At 34.5% G+C, this 20,202-nt stretch overlaps 1 protein-coding gene and 2 pseudogenes across 2 annotated transcripts; all 3 read right to left on the bottom strand.

Moving 5' to 3' along the window:
• Positions 1-1,111: 1,111 nt before the first annotated feature.
• LOC143529904 (putative serine/threonine-protein kinase PBL28) lies at positions 1,112-4,450 on the bottom strand (annotated as a pseudogene). Its single transcript, XR_013134752.1, has 6 exons — positions 3,471-4,450; positions 2,774-2,851; positions 2,217-2,453; positions 1,768-2,082; positions 1,545-1,673; positions 1,112-1,445 (listed from the first exon to the last, which is right to left on the bottom strand). The product of XR_013134752.1 is annotated as a putative serine/threonine-protein kinase PBL28 (transcript).
• Positions 4,451-5,676: 1,226 nt separating this feature from the next.
• LOC143529889 (secreted RxLR effector protein 161-like) lies at positions 5,677-6,569 on the bottom strand. Its single transcript, XM_077025572.1, has 3 exons — positions 6,566-6,569; positions 6,311-6,482; positions 5,677-6,217 (listed from the first exon to the last, which is right to left on the bottom strand). The coding sequence occupies exons 1-3, from the start codon at positions 6,567-6,569 to the stop codon at positions 5,677-5,679; spliced, it is 717 nt and encodes a 238-aa protein (XP_076881687.1).
• A 5,974-nt stretch (positions 6,570-12,543) lies between these two features.
• Positions 12,544-13,457, bottom strand: LOC143529888 (putative receptor-like protein kinase At5g24010 pseudogene; annotated as a pseudogene).
• Between the last annotated feature and the right edge of the window lie 6,745 nt (positions 13,458-20,202).

The following is a 20,202-nucleotide window of genomic DNA, read 5'->3' as shown; positions in this document are numbered from 1 at the left end:
TAATTTATTTGCATGCTCATTGCTCATTTACTTTATAATCATTTATTTGCATGCTCATTGCTCCAAAGATATTTAGTATCGTATGTAAATGAATTTAGAAACTTTTCATCATCTTTAACATGGAAATTAGGTTAATGCGAACTTTAGTCTCCATGACTTATGTTTCATAAAAAATGATGTTTATTTTAATAACTTAAACTTTTAACATTTGGTTTTCTAGTACAAAATTTTATTTTGAACTACAATATGTTATTATTTTAAATTAAAAATCTTATAAAAACATTTTCTTTAATTTGATTTATAGTTATTACCGTCATTTTGTTGTATCACATCAAGTCATAAACAAATAACATTATTCTAAATTTATTAATATTCGTCATCTTCATGGTTTTAAGTATATATATAATTATAAGCAATTAAATATCTTTAGCTTAATTTTGTGTATACCATATGTAAATTTAGGAATCGACTAGCCTCCATATACAAACTGCAATATCTTCTTCCCTAAGAATCAAAGTCCGACATGCTCGTTATTCTAATTCTGCTTCGATTAACCATTGTTTGAAAATCGTGTTGGCCACCCGCGTTTGAAAATGAAAAGCATCGACCGTCGGATATAAAAAGCTTGTGCGGCAACCGCTTTTAAAAACACGTCGCAGTAAAAAAAAACCTGCTACCCCTGAAATTATTTTTTAGATCCGCTACTGATTGGCAAATCTGTTTAATAGTTTTACTAGTAAATTATTTGTTACTGAACATTGAGATACCAAAACGTGACTTAGTGAGTACATCGGAAAAACCAAACAGTACACATAAACCATGTTAGAGTAGTTCATGCTTTACTATTTTTTCGATCATGATAAAAAGAAAGGGGGAAAAAACGGCTAAACCATGTACTTGAACCAAAGTTCTCATAATAGGAAGGAGAGGTGTTTACCACTAGACCATGGTTTCATTTTATGTATGGGTTCACTCTCAATTTATATGTGAGTTCACTCTCATATTTTATTTATAGACGTTCTATATAAAATTCGAAACTCATTGGGTTCCATGACATGTAGATCCGCCCCTGGATCTAGATCGATTTACTTGTTGAAACTTCGATAAACCTATATAGATACTCTGAATCATACCTAGAAAAGCAAGATTACCAACCAAATGCATTCACAAACACAAGAGAGTAACACAATATCAAATTGCTCGAGTTAAAGTAATTAAAGCAAGATTACCATATAAAGAAAATGTGAAAAACGAATAAGCTCCAAAGATAAAAATCCACAAAAACAAAAAAGGTTTTATGGACAATTAACAGTGGTTACCTAAGAAGTGGTGGTAATCCAATGCAACTCCACATTAAGATAACCTTTATTTAGTGCACATCTCTCGTAGGTTTTATGCCCATTAACCACTTCTGCAAGGCTTATATCAACGCAACCGAGAGATCCCTAATGATAAAAGATTAAAAGGTGGATAAGATTCCTAGTCGTGTATGTATCAGAAAACCCACAAGTCCTAGTAGTGAAAGTTAATTAGGATCATCGTACCTTTCCAGGAACTTCTGCCGTCCACGAATCATCAATGACTTCTAAATGCATATTTTCATCGGTTGGTGGCTGTTCTAACATATATGTAAACTCTTGTAGCCATCTTGGGTGGTTGGTATTCATCATAGACTACATAAACCAAAACCAAAAAGAAATGTAAGAGAATAGTGAAAATTAAGAAGCTCTTGCAAATTATCAAACATCAATTAATTCGGAAACAAACCGGTGTTTTTCTTGATTCACCACGGAAAAGCAACTCTACAGAAGAATATTGATACTCGTTACCATCTGATAACAAGGCACTGTGGATTATGATGACAAGCAATCCTCCATCCTTGTGCATCCCTACAGGAGCCTTTTGAATTGATCTCCCTATAGTCGGAATATGGCCGTATGCCAACGGTTTGTATAACGTTTCAACATGGAGATCGCCAACGTAGCTATCAGACCATACTTCGACAAAATGAGTTATTTTAACTTCAGGAGTAAGTTCACTCAGTTTTATTCTAGTTTCCCCTAGATTATGATGTTTATTTTCCTACAAAAAAAAGGAAAATAAAAAACAATCTTATACCTAGCTACTACTCAACTCATAATTCGATATGGATTTCTATGTATTATATATATAAACACTTAGAATAACTTATTTGTTCGAAAAGTATCATTACATACCGATTCCACTTTGTTAACAAATATAACTAAATCTTGATGGTACCAATTTTCCACACATAGAGTGAGCACTTGATCCCATTCAACATTCACCGTCTGTGGTTGATGATCAAAAGGAGATAGATCAAGTAACAAATAGTGATCCGGACTATAGAAAGGATTTTCATATGCTACACTTGTTATTATATTCACATTCAAGATTCCTGCTCGATTAATAGCTGTCTTTGCATCTGCATTTTCCTGAATTGAACTAGAACAATTAATATTTGGTAATACTTCATATTTTTTACTTTTTTTATATGTGTTAAATATTAAGCAAGTGAATCAAGAACACAATAATCAAAGGAAAACTGGTACAATAAAATAATAAACCAACCAAGCCTTATATAGTCACTAACCTTAATTAGAAAACCTAAACAAACTCTAATATTAAATCAGCAAAATAAACTTAGCATATTTTAATTTAATGTACTGGCATCAATATCTTTTTCATTGCATTTTAACTAATATAGGAAAACAATAACCAAAATGAATGGCAAATATATTCAAACAAGACTTACTTGAGTATCTACTTCACTTTCAAGTATATTCACATTCAAGATTCTTGCTAGAATAGTTGTCTTTGCATCTGTGCTTTTCTGAATTGAACAATAGAACAATTAATAATATGTAATACTTCAGTTTTTTTTGTTTTTTTTACTATATATGTGTTAAATATTAAACAAGTGAATCAAGAACACGATAATCAAACGAAAACTGGTACAATAAAACAATTTTTTTAGAACGAAAACTTTCTTATATTTTGGCTACTGCACTCTTCAAATTTAAAGAGTTCCGATGCCCCCACTATGTCCAAGCTATGTTGTCTTAACCAGGCCCACGATGGCTTTAGAGTTTGGCTTGGGTGTTCCACCGGGAAGCCATAACGCTGACTGCCACTTGACAGTCGTTGTGCCACCACAAGAGTAGAACTCTATGACGTAACACACGGTGGGACAAAAATCCAGGTGGGCTTACAGTAAATAATTAACAAACAAACTCTAATTTTAAATGAAATAAACAAACTTAGCCACCAAGCTAAACTTGATTTTTCTCAACAGCCCCTTAATTATGATTCTCCGTCAAACCTCCCTTTCAAGATCAACCGTACCATCTTTTTTTATGTTGCAATTTTATCAAGATGTGGTAATTTTAATTTATCATATTGGCGTCAATATCTATTTCATGAATGGCAAATATATTTCAAACAAAACTTACTTGAGTATCTAGTGCCCTTTCAAGGGCTCTCACAACATCTATCATTAGTGGGCGTTCTTTACGCTCTCTGCTTAAACATCGGTAAGCTATATCTGCAAACAACTTCAAAGAAGTCATATTTATATCATCCTTCATATTACTATAAATAATTTCACTTATTTTGTTTTGCAAATAGTACTCTCGCACCAGTCCTATTAAAGGTTATATATTATCATTGCCAAAGCATAATCTTCCACACAACACTTCAAACAAGACCACACCAAAAGAGTATACATCCGACTCTTTAGTTAGTAACCCTGTCTCGTGGTACAGTGGATCAATATATCCAAGTGTGCCGGCAGGGTTGGATACCAAATACGTGAATTGATTGTTTGCTGGAGCAAATTTGGAGAGGCCAAAATCTGAGATCTTGGCATTCCAGTTATTATCTAGAAGGATGTTGGAACTTTTAATATCACGGTGAACTATTCTAAGTTGAGTGTTAGCAGGGGTGTGAAGATATGCGAGTCCACGAGCTGCCCCAACACAAATCTTAAGGCGTTGAACCCACGTGAGATCATCGCTGCAAATATAAGAATCGAGACTTTTCTTTGATAAATACTCGTACACAAGGATCTTCTCCTCATGATCGTCACAATACCCTAAAAGAGAGACAATATTGTGTCATGTCTATATAAGGGAAGCATCATGATCTCCTTCCAGAACTCGATATCTCCTTGTCCAAATGCACGATCCAAACGCTTTAAAGCAACCATGGTCTTGCCCTTTGAAAGAAAGAGTTCTCCCTTATAAACTTTGCCGAATCCTCCATGCCCGATGCAGTTGTCATCAGAAAAGTTGTTGGTTGCTGATTCTACAGCTTCTAGTTGAATTTTGAGGTGTTGAAATTGTTCTTTGTGAGACATATTACTGATAATCAAAGAGAACCAAACAGCAAGATCAAAAGATAAAAACTAAAAATTGGTGTTCAGATGCAGAGTTTGAAGGGACAACGTATTTAACAAGAGACAAGCATTAAATATTTCGAGAAATAATTTGTAATTTATTTCTTGGATCATGTAATTATTGTTTTTTAGTGGCAACATGAATTTTTTTTGGGGGTTAGGTAGTATAGTCCAGAAGAAGCGACGTATTGTTCCAACACTCACTATGATTTTTTCAAATTTTGTTCGTTTGCTTTATTATTATTATTAAAGAATATCTCATCAAATAGTAACCAACTTTTAAAAGTGTTTCAATTAAGTCACTCATGTATATTTTTTCAAATCGGGTCACTAAATCTTCAAATAGAGTCTCACCAATTTTTGTGTGCGTCAAGAAAGAAATGAAGGATAAGATGTGGGGGACGGAATTTGCAATATATGTAGTTATATTTAGAAAATTTTAAAAAACATTAATTATATTAAAATTTAAAAATAAAAATAAAATTTACGTCGCCACTAAACGTCAAAATTAAAAAAAGATAAAAAGATTTCACATGTGAAACAAAAAAGAAAAAAAACTAAAAAACATGTTAAAACCTTTAATTTAATAAAATATGAAAGTCGAGTGACTTAATTGGAACACTTTTTAAAGTTGTGTGACATACTTTGAACACTTTTTAAACTTGGTTACTACTACTACAACTACTACCACCACGAACACTTTTTAAACTTGGTTACTACTACTATAACTACTATCACCACCACCACCACCACCACCACCACCACCACCATTATTATTATTATTATTAAAAATTATTGACAATATACTATGATGATATATAAAAAACTTGATTGATAACAAATAATAAGCAAATAGATATTGGATCAAATTATCGTATGGTTTTATCGATTGATTGCATAAATTACAAGGAAATCAAGCAGGCCTTATATAGGCGATACTGCAACGTAAACAAACAAGAAAATGGAAACCAACTATGAAACAAACTCTGAATAACAAATGCTAAAGAACTGGTCATTGAGAAGACTCAAAGAACGGTTATTATTCAAACTTAAAATATCTTGAGACATGCAACGATCTGGATACTTGAATCGGATCCGACCCGGAGATTGGATTACTTGTTAATACCCCGATAATTCAAACTCCTTTAAACCAATCAGCTTTCTGAAGTACTCGAACTTTTCCCTGACAAGAGGGTTGGTGAGAATGTTTGGAGGTTGATCTTGAGTGCCACAAAACTCCAGCTTTATTAATTCTTGATTAGTCATTCACAAACAAAATGGTGTTTTAGTTCAATATGTTTCGACCGACTGTGCATAATAAGATTCTTCGATAGGCAGATAGTAGATTTGTTGTCATAGTAAATGATTGTAGCATTCTTTTGGATGAACTTTAGATCATCTAGGATTCTTCTAAGCCAAATGGCTTGACAAGTGGCAGCAATGGAAGCAATATACTTAGCCTCGGTACTTGATAAGGCAGCCGTGTTTTGTTTATTGGTAATCACAACACTCCCTAGGGTAAACACATTTGCTGAGATGCTCTTCCTATCATCAAAACATCCAGCCCAATCAGAGTAGCCGGTTAACACCACCTCTTGGTCATTATTTACAATCTCAAACCATAGCCCAAAATTTAGCGTACCTGCTACATATCTCATGATTCTTTTAACAGCCCCAAAATGGAGCTTAGATGGATGTTGCATATACCGAGAGACTTGGCTTACTGAATAAGCAAGATCAGGTCTAGTATGAGTAAGGTATATGAGACTACCAACTAAGCTTCGATAGATTTCTTCATCTGATCTTTCAACAACATCATTCACCTACAGCTTTTCATTCAAGTTCATGGGGTACTTTCAACCTTGCAACCATTCATTCCCAACTTAGCTAGCTAACAGCTCCTTTGCATATTTCTCTTGAGACATGAATATTCCTGACTTGGATTGGTGTATTTCTAGCCCTAAAAAATAAGATAATAGGCCCAAATCTGTCATCTCAAAAGTTGACATCATTCTCTTTTTAAACTCAGATATGAGAAGGGAGTTAGAACTAGTGCATATGATATCATCTACATATAAACAAACATAAATGACATCATATGCATTAGTCTGCTTTACATACAATGTTGGTTCATTATTACTTCTTTCATACCCATTAGAGAGAAAATAATCAACTATTTTAGCGTACCATGATCTAGGTGATTGCTTTAAAACATTAAGAGCCTTCTTTAGTTGATTGACTTTATCTTCTTCTCCTTCTACTTCGAAACCCTCAGATGTTGAACATAAATTTCCTCTTCAAGAACCCCATTTAGGAAGGCGGATTTTACATATAGTTGATGTATATTCCACCCACGGTGAGCTGCAACATCTAAGACCATCCTGAAAGTCTCAAACCGAGCAACTGGTGCGAAGGTCTCTTCATAATCGATCCCTTTCTTTTGAGAGTATCCCTTAGCAACCAACCGGGCCTTGTACTTAATAACATTACCATCTTTTCCAACTTTGGTCTTAAACAACCATTTCAACCCAACCAAGTTCTTTCCTTTTGGCAGAGTAACCAGGTCCTAAGTGTTGTTTCTTTCAATTGCCCTTATTTCTTCACACATGGCTTTCTTCCATTCATCTTTGTGCATGGCTTCACGAAAGGTAGATGGGTCTGAAACATTCAAAGCAAATTGACAAGTTGTATAGAAGTCTGGCGGGACTGCAATTTCAGCATTGGAGTTATAAATATCATTTAATGATTTGTTCTTAAAATAGGAGATGATATGCTTGATCCAGCGAGTTGGTCTAAGGTAGTAGTGCTAGTATTTGTAGTTATTGGAGACTACATAGGCAGTGTTGAACAACTACTAGAGCTATTACTACAAGGAGAAATATCACCTAGAGTTTGAGGATCATTAGCAGTAGCCCCATTAGCTGATGTACCAACATGTTCACATTCAATCATTGGGAATGGATCAATGCAATATGCCTCATATGTTTGCTTTCCTGTCTTGAGAGTTTCATTCCACTCCCACTTGATGTCTTCTAAAAACTCCACATTCCTTATTGTCATGAATTTATTGGTTGTTGGATTATACAACTTATACCCACTGCTTTGGGTAGAATACCCAATAAACACATACTTTTCTGACCTATTATCGAGCTTTCTTAGACCTTGTGATGGAACAAGACTGTAAGCTACACACCCAAAGACTTTTAGGTGCTTAACTGATGGTTTCTTGTTAGACCATGCCTCCATTGGAGTTTGTCCCACGATAGCTACCGTGGGTGAGATATTAATCAGATGCACAGCTGCTGTGGTCACCGCCTCAGCCCATAGAAAATTTGGTAGCCTCATCTCTTTCAACATGCTTCGTGTCAGCCCCATAATCGTTTTATTCTTCCTTTCCACCACAACATTATGTTCAGGTGTGTGTGGAATAGTTAATTCTCTTCTAATGCCAAGGGCTTCACTAACTCTCCACCTCTATCTATTCGTAACACTTTAATACTATGGTCACTTTGCTTCTCAATCATGTTTCTGAATGTCTTAAAACGTAAAGGCATTAGACTTGTTTGTGAGAAAATAGATCCAACACATGCAGGTTAGATCGTGAATAAACAGCAGGTAATATATACTTTGACCTAGGATTGGAGTCTGCATGGGACCACACATGTCACCATGTATCAACTCAAGACTCTTAGTGGCACACCATGACTTACATAGGAATGATAATGAAGAAACACGGATCTACTCCCTTCGACGGGTCCTAGATCCAATGAGTCCACAGGGTAGGATACGAATAACAACCAGTACGATACAAGCCTAATTCCTCGAAGTCCAATGACCGGAACCTGCAAAACAGACATCGTGAGCTCATTACAGGAAGGACAAGAGGGGGGGGGGGGTCTTCCCTTAACCACCCTCCGGCGTGAGAATAAATACAATCCTGACAAAGATAAGTACTTAAGTATATAGTGAGAGCACAATGAGAGTGAAGGAATACCTCATGAAGACTGAGAAGGTATTTATAGCCAAAGGGTGTGAGAATATAATTGGCCAGCTGTCCTTTTCAGGAGATGCTCTAGTAACCACCTGGACACGTGTCCTCACATGATAGGTTCAGTTATACATTGCATGTGCATGTATAACAACCTGGACACGCGTCCTTATGAGATAGGATGATAAATAACCCTTTCCACGTGCACGGTTATAACGGCCTTGCCAGGTGTCCTTCATTAACTGGCCGACGGATCACGTATTAACCAAGAAAGCATCTTGGTAAATCTCCTAGAAAGTAATTAGTTGATGACATCTGTCCTGGGGCATTACCTCCTGGTCATTTACGCGGACGAGTACGCTGTCTTGCGGATGACTTCTGAGGGTGCCAGGATGCTTCCGCATTCGTCATGTGGGTGGTTCTTCCTTAGACGGTTGAGCGGGTGGTCCGTATGTCCCGCGAGTGACTTGTGAGGAGCTCTTATTTGACCCGCGGGTGGTACTTAAGGGTATTTGGGTCTTTTTGGTACCCTACCTCTATAGGTAACTTGGTCTGTTTACCCATGATGCATCCCTCACATTAAGGTAAGCGACATATGGAGGGTAGGCTAGTTACAAGATTCTTGTTGTGCAAATATTTCAAACTTTCATAATTAAGATGACCGTACCTCAAGTGCCATAGCTTTGTAAGAGTCATAGGTGTGAAGTCATTTGAGCATGCTTCGGCTTTAGTTGCATCAAGAAGGAATATATTATTACTAGAGACAACAAACTTCATGACTGGAGTACCATTTTGTTTGATCACACATTTCCCATCTTCAAAATGTAGATCATATCCTTTCTTCATGAGTTGCCCTACGCTCAATAGGTTATACTCAAGACGGTGTGCATAATAGACATCATCCAACAAATTATGACTTCCATTCCCAGTGTCTATTCGAACTGTACCCCATCCTTCAACATTAAATTTCTTGTATCCCCCAACTGAACATCTAGTTTGAAAGATTCATCAAGTTGCGTGAAAATACATCTAGACCCTGTCATATGGTTAGAACATCCCGAGTCTATAAACCACAAGCTATTAGTCTTGCAGACGAGGATGTGTGAGTCATGAGATTAAAAGATTCGTCATCATGACTTATAATAGCCATAAACATACTTTGCTCCTCCTTTTCACCTTCTTCTTTCTCTTCGGTAGCTATATTAGCACGTAGTTCGTCATTATACCAACAACCTTTCTTAAAGTGCCCGAATTTGCTACAGTGTGAGCATTGTGGTACCTTGCTTTTATCCATTCCGCAACCACGACCCTCACCTTTAAAAGAGCCGCACCCACGTCCCTTGGAACCACCACTTTTATTCAGCCGAGCTTGAGAACTACCCTCCTGGAAGACTTGTAGGGCTTGTTCATCCAGTTTTTCAACTTTCTCAGGTGTTTGGCTATTAATTCTCTCTTCTTGAAATTGCAATGAACCCATAAGTTTAACTGGAGTAAGCTATGACAGATCAAGAGATACCTCAATCGATGGCACAACACAATCAAATTTGGGAGATAGGCTGCAGAGAATCTTCTCCACATTTGTTTGGTCTGCAACGATCTCCCCATATGCCCATTTTTTACTGACAATAGCCATAACGCGCGAAAAATATTCTCCAACAACTTCATTATCTTTCATAGAGAGATTTTCAAAACCTCTCCTAAGTCCTTGCAGCTTGACGGTTTTTACTTGGGAGTCGCCTTGAAACTCCATTTGCAATGTCTGCCATGTTTCTTTGGTAGATACAACATATGCAATTCGAGAGAACAGCTGGTCATGCACACCCTGACGTATGATTTCCATGGCGTGTGCATCCCTTCTTTTTGATGTTCATAATTGTCCAACATCTTGTTCGTCTTCATCAATACCTTGTTCCACAAAGTTCCACAGATTGCGAGACATGAGGATTGTTTTCATTCAAATGCTCCAGTGTTCGTAACCGTCACCTTTGAACATGGCAATCGGAGTTGGGGCGGTGGGCATCGTGCCTGTATGATAAGCCATTTGAGTGAATTGGGTAAAATAGGTATTTAGGGTTTTGTCGATCTTTCAAGCTCTGATACAACTGATGATATTTTAGAGAACTTAATTAATAATAAACAATAAGCAAATAGATATTGGATCGAATTATCAGATGGTTTTATTGATTGATTGCATAAATTACAAGGAAATCAAGCAGGCCTTATATAGGCGATACTGCAACATAAACAAACAAGAAAATAGGAACCAACTATGAAACAAACTCTGAATAACAAATGCTAAAGAACCGGTCATTGAGAAGACTCAAAGAAGTTTTATTATTCAAACTTAAAATATCTTGAGACATGCAACCATCTGGATACTTGAACTGGATCCGACCCGGAGATTGGATTACTTTTTAACATACTAAAGAAAAATCCGACTGAACCGCCGGTCAAACAAATCGTATTCTCAAATAGAGTGACGGATAACCTATTCCCTCAAACAATAACGTAAATGTACATCTCCCTCCAGACTTGTTCGTCGGTAACTAATTGTTGGTTTAACCGCGGCCAAGGTTTCCATCGCTAATCAGTTGGTCATTGCCGACAGATTATCGTACTATTCAATGTACTTTACTTCTTTTTTATTTTCTTTGTGTAGCTATTTTTTGTCGGAGATTACTGACAGACGGATATGAAGTGTCCATAGTATATATACAAAATGTATTTTTCAAGTTCTATGATTATCAACCATAACTGAATGAAAGCCTAACCCGAAGAGTTGCCACAGTAAGAACTGGTTTCGAGTGTGGTTATCGAATCAGAGGTTCTCCAATGCAACTCTACTTGAAGATAATATATGTGTTTGCCATTAACTAGATAAGACCTGCAGGTCCATTTCTTGTTAACCACATCCGCGAGGCTTATATCGACGCGCCCAAGAGATCCCTAGTGAAAAAGGCATTGTGTTTGCTTTAGAAAACATACAAGTCTGGTAGAGAAATTAGTTAATTAGGATTTCATCATCATACCATTCCAGGAACTAGTCCCATCCAAGAATCATTAATCACTTCTAAATGAAAATTTTCATCGGTTGGTGGTTGTTCTAACATAAATGTAAACTCTTGTAGCCATCTTGGGTGGTTGGTATTCATCATAGACTGCAAAACCCAAAAATGAATGTAAGAGATCAAATAGCGAAAATTAACAAGCTCTTGCAACTACCAAAAACCAATCCAAACAAAAACCGGGGTTTTTCTTAATTCGCCATGGAGAAGCAAAGAAACGGATGAATGTAGGTGATATTCATGAAACATATTGACACCGTGGATTATGATGAAAAGCAATCCTCCATCCTTAGGCGTCTCAAGCGGGGCCTGTCGGATTGATCTACTTATAGTCGGAATATGGCAATACGCCATTAACGGTTTGTACAACACTTCAACTTTGAGATCGCCCATGTACTTATTATTTATAGTATCCATTACACTAACATTACATGTCAGTGGAATTTCAGGAGTAAGATCTCTCAATTTCATCGTAGCATTACCCAAATGACGATGCTTCATTACCTAGAAATCAAATAACAATGATTTAACCCTAGGATTTTATCAAATATTTACCAAGATTTTAATTTTAAAACACTAATTAAAATGGAGCTTTTAGAAGTATACTACTTGTTTTGGTTCCGTAAACATACCGATTCCACTTTGTTAACAATAATATTTAAATATGGATGATGAAAATTTTCCATATATAGGGTGATCAATTCATTCCATTCAACTTTCACCGTCACTGGATCACCTATATCGAGTATCAAGTAACAATTAGGGGCATCAAATGGATTTTGACGTTCATCATACGTTGTTCTAATTACTTTCACATTCAAGATTCCTTCTCCGCGAACAGCTGCTGTTCCATCTGTATTTTCCTGAATAAGAGAATATTTTGCTATGGTTGAGTTTCAGGTAATAGAAATCTAATACATGTGTTGTTTGTAGACAGTGGGTGCGGAGAGCTGAAGGTAAATGGGATATGATGTACAACACATGCTGTTTTACATATTGATATAGAAAAACATTAACCAAAAGGAAGGAAAATGTATTTGGAATACAGAGTATCGATTATATACCAAATGATACAGTCAAATAAAACTTACTTGAATATCAAGTGCCCTTACAAGGGTGTTCAAGATCTCGATCATCACAGAGCGCTCTTTACGCTCTCTGCTTAAACATCGGTAAGCTATGACTGCAAACAACTTCAAAGAAGTTATATTTATTTCATCCTTTATATTTCTATAAATAAGTTCACTTATGTTGTTTTGCAAGTGATACTCTCGAACCAGTCTAACTAGAGGCTGTTGATAGTTGACAAAACATAACCTCCCACACAACAGTTCAAATAACACCACACCAAAAGAGTACACATCTGACTCTTTCGTTAGTAACCCTGTCTCATGGTAAAGTGGGTCAATATAGCCAAACGTGCCTGCCGGGTTGGATACCAAAAATGTGAATTCATTGTGTGCAGGAACAAATTTAGAGAGACCAAAATCTGAGATCTTGGCATTCCAGTCATTATCAAGAAGGATATTGGAACTTTTAATATCCCGATGCAACATTATGGGTTGAGTCTTATCAGGGGTGTGAAGGTATGCTAGCCCGCGAGCCACCCCAATACATATCTTAAGGCGTTGGACCCAGGTAAGATCTTGTTTAGCGAGATACAAATCAAGACTTCTTTTAGATGCATACTCGTATGCAAGTATCCTCTCACCATAATCGTCACAATACCCTAAAAGAGAGATGATATTTTCATGTGTATAAGAGGAAAGCATCATGATCTCCTCCAAAACTCGGAATTTCCTTGCCCGAATGCAGGATTTAAGCGCTTCAAAGCAACCATGGTCTTGCCCTTCGAATGAACTACTTCTCCCTTATAAACTTTCCCGAATCCGCCATGGCCAATGTAACTCTCAGCAGAAAAGTTGTTTGTTGCCGATTGTATAGCTGCTAGTTGTATTTTGAGGTGTTCAAACTTTTCTAAGTGAGACATTATTTTGATAGGATGGTAAGAGAAACGGATAGAGAAATTAACAAAAGATCCTCAAATAAAGTGTTTTAGATGAAAATTAGCATGATCAAGGGACAATGTATATAACACTAGTTAACCATCTTAATTATATTGTTTCTATGGCACACACATAGTTGACTTTTCTTTTGGAGAAAGAATTTGTTTATTTCATTTCGGAACATGATTATATATATGTTTTTTAATCGGGTAGGTAGTATAATATGAGAAGAAGCAACATAGGTGGCCCTCACGTTTTGAAGCTCAGTTTTAGTGGTTTAATTTCCTTTCTTTTTATTACTCTCTGATTAAATTAAATTCTCTTTATAAGTCTAGAGAAAGCAGAGAAATAAAAAGAACGCTTGTTTTTTGGAATCTTGACCAAACTAACCAAGAATTGTGATAACGTACAGTGCCAGATCAATTAGTTTTCAGTGATATTTAAAATTTATTTATTTTTCTATATTCAAACTCGTACTATCAAGCTGAATTAAAGAAGTTTTCTAACATTTTATTTGAAGTATATGCATTTCTCATTACACATACTAGTAGATATAATATACACATGTAAGTGATGTAACATAGCTCTTAATCTTAAATTGAGATTAAACTACGACGGAAATAAGTGTTATTACAATACTTGTCCAACAATGGATCAGAGATCCATAAAATCGGTTGCAAAATAAGCGGCTGAAACAAAATCGGGCACAATTGTAGCAACCGAAATGGTTTCGGTTTTGGTCACAAAAATGGTCGCAACTTTTTTGACCGAAATTGTTCCAGTTTCAAAATTACCGACCAAAGAAGATCGGCCGCAAAATTAGCAACCGAACCTTTTCAATTGTTAATTGGTTGCAAATGTGGTAACCGAAATGATTCAGTTGAAAATGTGGTCGCTAATTTTAAAGAATAAAAAAAATAGAAATTTATTTGGTCACAAAAATGGTTCGCAAAATTAGCGATTAAAATAACATCGGTTGCGAATTAAAATAACATCGTTCATGATTAAAACTAGAAATTTATTGGGTAGACTGAATTGTTCGGTCGCAAAATTAGCGATTAAAATAACATCGGCCTCAAAATTAGCGACCAAACTTTTTTGGTTGTTAATCGATCACAAAGGTAGCGACTGAAATTGTTTCCATTGCAAATATGGTCACCCATTTTTAAATAATAGAATATATCATAAAAATGTAGTAAATTTTCCTACCAGAAGTGTTTGACTGCAACATTAGCGGTCAAAACAAAGTTGGTTGAAAAAATGGCAAGTGAATTTTCCGTTGTTAATCGGTCACAACGTATAGAAAATAATATGATGTAAATTAAACAGTTTACCAACCGAAATTGTTCAATTGCAAGCAAAGTCGCCAACTTTCATAAATATAACTACCAAAATTGTCTCGGTTCATTTACAAATACAATTCACTGATACGTTAATATTCCCAAATTGCCTGAGGGCAAATCGCCAGTGTTGGATGGGTGCTAAGATTTGAGAAGACCTAATTCACAAATGACACAGATGAGTGGAAGAAAAAGTCTTCTCAAAATATCATAAATAAAGAGAAGTCAATTGGGGGGGGGGGGGGCAAATATACTCTTGGCTCACAAACCTATTTGACATTTAAACTAAAAGCATTAAGAGATGTTAATTTATCCTTTTTTAATAAACATTTCATGCCGATAACCTTCAAATGCGATTTTTGTAGGATAAAGAATTGGATGGCCTGATACCGTAGATGAAATCTAGATAGACTGGTGAGTCATAGAGGAGGCGAGCTGGTTCAGAAGAAACCAGCAATTTAGATGAGATCAATACTCAAAACGACTGTGATTGGGTTGACACCCTGGCAAAGGAGTCTCTTGTAAGTTTCTTTACTTATGTAATATATGTTTTTATTAGTTATTTGTTAAAAGTTATAAATGTTACAAAATATAATGTTGTTGTTTGTTATATATATATATCATATTATAAATATGTCAAGGAGAGGCATGGAGATGTTGCTAGCAAACGCCCATTATTTGATCCACATTCATGGGTACAAGCTGTTGGGGGGAAAGAAAAAAGGTAGATTGTATGGGTTTAGCGATATCAGTGATCCACATTTGTGATGAAGGGTATACCTTCAACGCCGGTTACTAATACTCCGTATTTACCTTCAAGAAATGAAGATGTATGTTTGTTTTTTAGTCGAGTTTTTCAATTATATTCAAGTGATATAAAGGTCATAGATGTTGTTACTCTGTTAATGAGTCATACTTTCAATATAGCAAATCCACATGTGCAAAACATGCCTTCAAGAATCATGTTTCTTTTGTGAAAAAAATTGATTTTTGTTGTAAAACAACAACCTATTAGCAACCAAGTAACATAGTAGATAAACATAAGAACATAATATAAAGATAGAGATGGTAAAGAATGATAGATAAGATAAGTCTTTTCATTGAGTATATAAGATCAAATACAAGAACCCACTATTTATAGGGTCACAATATTAAGACAATATTAATGGTAATGTGGGGTTAGAATATGGATAGTCATCAAATCATAATTGTTCATAACACTCCCCCTTGACTATCCATGTGATAAAGCAAATACACGCTTTTGGATGTTGCCTCGTTAAAAACCTTGCTAGGAAAACCCATTGGGAAAAAACAATAGCTAAGGGAAAAAGAGTGCAACGCGTATAATACTTCCCCTCATTTATACATCATTTAAGTGGCGAATTCTGATCTTCCGGGAAAGTTTGTTTAAGACTTTTGTAATTAAAACTCCTCCGCTTAATCTTGTAATGTATACTTCCTATTTGGAGGAATGATGTACTGTCTTCGTGTATGACTTGCAGTGCCTCATCTTGTAAACAAGTGACTTGTAGTGTCTCATCTTGTAAATAAGTACCATAAGATGGACTTTGTTATATTACATTCCCTGCATCAATATGACTAACCAAACCTTTTTTACGGGTTAGTAAAATATAAACTTATATATTTCATACCTTGCATGTAAAAAATATTTATGTTTAGCTTATTTTGTTGTCTATTCACTTGAAACAAATTATATCTTGTCAATAAATGTAAATAAATAATATACATAGTTGTGTATAACTAGAAAGAAATATTGCATCAATTGCGATAAATTATGTTTCTCCTTGACCAAGAATTTCTATTGATATAAAGGATAATTTGTTCTATATGAGATTATATGTATCCATATTAAAATGTTTCAACATCTTCTAGATGAAATGATTGATATAAAAATATCAATACTCAAATGCTCAACCCGCATACCATCTCTTTATGAGATACAATGCAATCATCATATGATATTGTTGATTTTATATTAAAATATCCGACACATGGATTGAATATATCATATTCATATCTCTTTTCCAAGATATAATCATCAAGTTGATTATATCATTTCTGACTCGGCTTTTAGAGCTCACGTATAGAACTTGTTAATTTCATATAATAAATTTCTTGAGCTTTAGCTTAAATGCTTCATGCACGTATAATTTGTCATGAACTTCCTTCTATCTTAACCAATCATGTATACAATATACAACTCAAAAGGTTTAGCAATCCATCATGAATTTCCTTCCATGTTAACCAATCATGTATACAATTTTACTCTTTAAGAGTTTGGCACATAAACTTCATTTGGTTAGCACATTCTTTTCTATGTCATATTTAAAGATGTCATCAAGAATTATTTTAATTTCATTCCATATTGTACCATTCTTGTACATAGTTTATTCAATATCACCATATGCTTGTTAATGCATAGGAATTACATCCTTAAGATGCTTACTTTTAACCAATAAATCGTGTTAGAAAACTCACCAAGAGTTCCATATATATTCCATTCATCGATGTATATACAAGAATAGTATGTACTCGGATCCAAATTTATATAATACAATCATATCATTCTCGAGAACATATTATATATGATTTTGGCAATTTAAATCCTTCAAGGATAAATTTCATTATCATAATATTATATCAGATGCATATCATTTTTCTCTTGTATTACCAGATTAAATTGTGTTGCATCCACCACTGGAGAATACATCTCCTCATCGTTGTGCCATTAACTATGCCTTACCTTGCATAGTTTTATTTTTCCTTATCACGCCTTTGCACAAAAGACTCTTTTATATCTCATATATGTTACAACATTTAGTTGTATGGACCACTTGTCCAAAAACTAGCAGATTCATGAGAGAATTCAGTTCTGCATCATTTGCATCTTTTTATTTCTTGGCCAATCGTTTTAATATATCATTTGTTGACAGAACTTAGTTCTTGATCCTCAACGTTTTTATTATTTCAAGCGCTATACAAAATTATCAACGACATTGATTTTTTTCGATTCCATATATATATATATATATATATATATATATATATCTAGACATGATATAGTTTACTGAGATCTCTTTTATTTTCAGGTACCTGAGGTTCTTTTGGAACCATCATGTCCATCATCTCTTAAAGAGAATATTTCATTATACCTCGACTTGACCATTTTCATTACTTGCTCCATTTTCGAGGATTTTTATTCTTTGAACCGAATAATGTATCACGCTTCAGGTGTTCCATAGACTCATCACCAATGTATGGTTGTCCTTTCAATAACATTAGTTGGAGCACTAGCAGTTGTTATATGTGACTTAGTTAGTCACTTTATTTAGGTCAGTGAATGCATCTGGTAGTTAATTCGCTAATTCTTGTAAATGAATTATCTTTTTAACTTTTTGTTTGCACTTTTTAACTTGAGGATCAACATAATGATAATTCATTACAACTTTTTAATTTTCCAATTGCTTCTTATTTCCCCCTCATGTTGGAAATATTATTTTGTTTAAATCAATATTGAGTCATAAATGAATCCCACGTTGATGACTCTAAATACATAATTATAAACAATTTTCCTTATCCAACATATATTCCGAACCTTCCTTGATGTCTCATATTTGTGCACTGTAGTGGAGTAATTGCAATGTGTTATGCACTTTTAAAAACTATAAATGAGAAATATTTGGTTCTTGACCGAAAACCAATTGTAATGGGATGAAGTATTATAACTTATTGGCCTTATGTGAATTAATATTACATTGTGCTCTCATGATTATTGGATTTGTATTTAATCATAGACGTTTGTTCATCGTCTTCGACAAAAAAAAATTGTAACAATAATAGTCACATGTTGTTTAACACTTATTCCAATAATCATTAGTAATATGGGAATTAAGATCACCTTTAGAATAGTGTGCTTGCTAATAGCTAAGTCACAAGTCACACAAACTTCAAGTTGTGAATTTGATAACCATTTAGACGATGCATCGATTTAAAAACACTAAATGGTATCATGTCAGGATATACATATCCTTTTGTCATTTTCATAGTATATTAGAAATTTACACCCAAATTAGTTGGGTAATAATTAAGTTATGGTGAGAGCAAACATTGTATGTTTAATTACCATGAAGAATCTTCTAGTTCTTCACTATTTTCACATCATCCATGACTCGGAATGGTCTAACCGGTCAAGCCAATATAATAAATAGTCATGATTGATAAATTTCCAGCTTATGGTCATATATGCTTTAGTTTCACTCGTGTTTGTTTAATACACAAAAGAATATACAAGTCGATAATGTATTATCATTTCAAGCATTCGTGTTAAAACACGATGTATCTTCTTCTCGACTTCTCATAAAATCACTCCCTTAGTGTGCCACTTCTTGTGGTTATGGTTGATCTCACTATCAATGCGAAGGTTATTAAAATTTGCCCATTTACCATGATCATGACCATTATAATGATCATTATATTCATCACATAATTAATCTCACTATTGTCATGGGCAACATGACAATTTCTTTAATTTCCATGATCAGGGACTTTATGGTGATCATTATATCATGTCACATTCACTTCAAGGAATGTATTAAAATGTTAACAATTCCTCAATTAATTACATGATCACAACTTTTACAATACTCATTATATCATCAAATTCATAATAACTTTCTTACAAATAATCTTCTCATCACATAATATCAATTGAGAAGTAATTGTGATGGAGTTATGCTCAATTATCTTTCCAAAATATTTTAACTTTTCTGTAAGTTTGTAATGAGCTTTAGGGAGTGTGACACATGGAATGCCATTTCTCAAAAATTAAATTATTCTAATAACTAGTGCATCTTTTATATAAGAAGAATCATGTAATTCCATACCATCAAATACACAAGTTATATTCATGCATCATCCCGAGAATACCAACTATTAAGTCACACGTTTTACCATCATATAACATGTTCAAGATAATCATTAAATATGTCAATTATAAAAAAATCACACCCATTATAAAGTTGTCTTGTGATAGTTACCAATAAAAACCACTACACATCATTTCTAATATGTCTTGTATCCAACAAAAGTTATTTACTTATCAATAATGTAGAATGTGTTCATAATTAAAATTGTATAACAACAATGGATTTAATTTGTTTAAATGATATGAAAAGGCTAACCAACAAAGTAATATATTTTTGGTTATATAATATCATAATCAATACTAAAGGCTATTCAAAAGAAAACATTTGGTTTAGCCTTGCACTACATATCAATGGTAGTTCAAACCAACCCATATATCAAAAGATATGTCATATTCAATGACTTGTATGAATAATGTAAATATCAAATTAATGCATAAAGTTGA

This window comes from Bidens hawaiensis, unplaced genomic scaffold (genome assembly GCF_021521415.1).
Source record: "Bidens hawaiensis isolate Kalapana, Puna unplaced genomic scaffold, B.hawaiensis_p1.1 tig00008762_1, whole genome shotgun sequence".
Lineage (NCBI taxonomy): Eukaryota > Viridiplantae > Streptophyta > Magnoliopsida > Asterales > Asteraceae > Bidens > Bidens hawaiensis.
The sequence above is the reverse complement of the archived record's forward strand: the minus strand, read 5'-3'. Positions and strand labels throughout refer to the sequence as shown.

What these genes read in the sequence shown, in the direction of transcription:
- LOC143529889 (XM_077025572.1), bottom strand. An exon ending in GAGAAATATGCAAAGGAGCT is followed by an intron (nt 6,218 to 6,310) that starts GTTAGCTAGCTA and finishes TGTTGTTGAAAG; the next exon opens with ATCAGATGAAGAAATCTATC.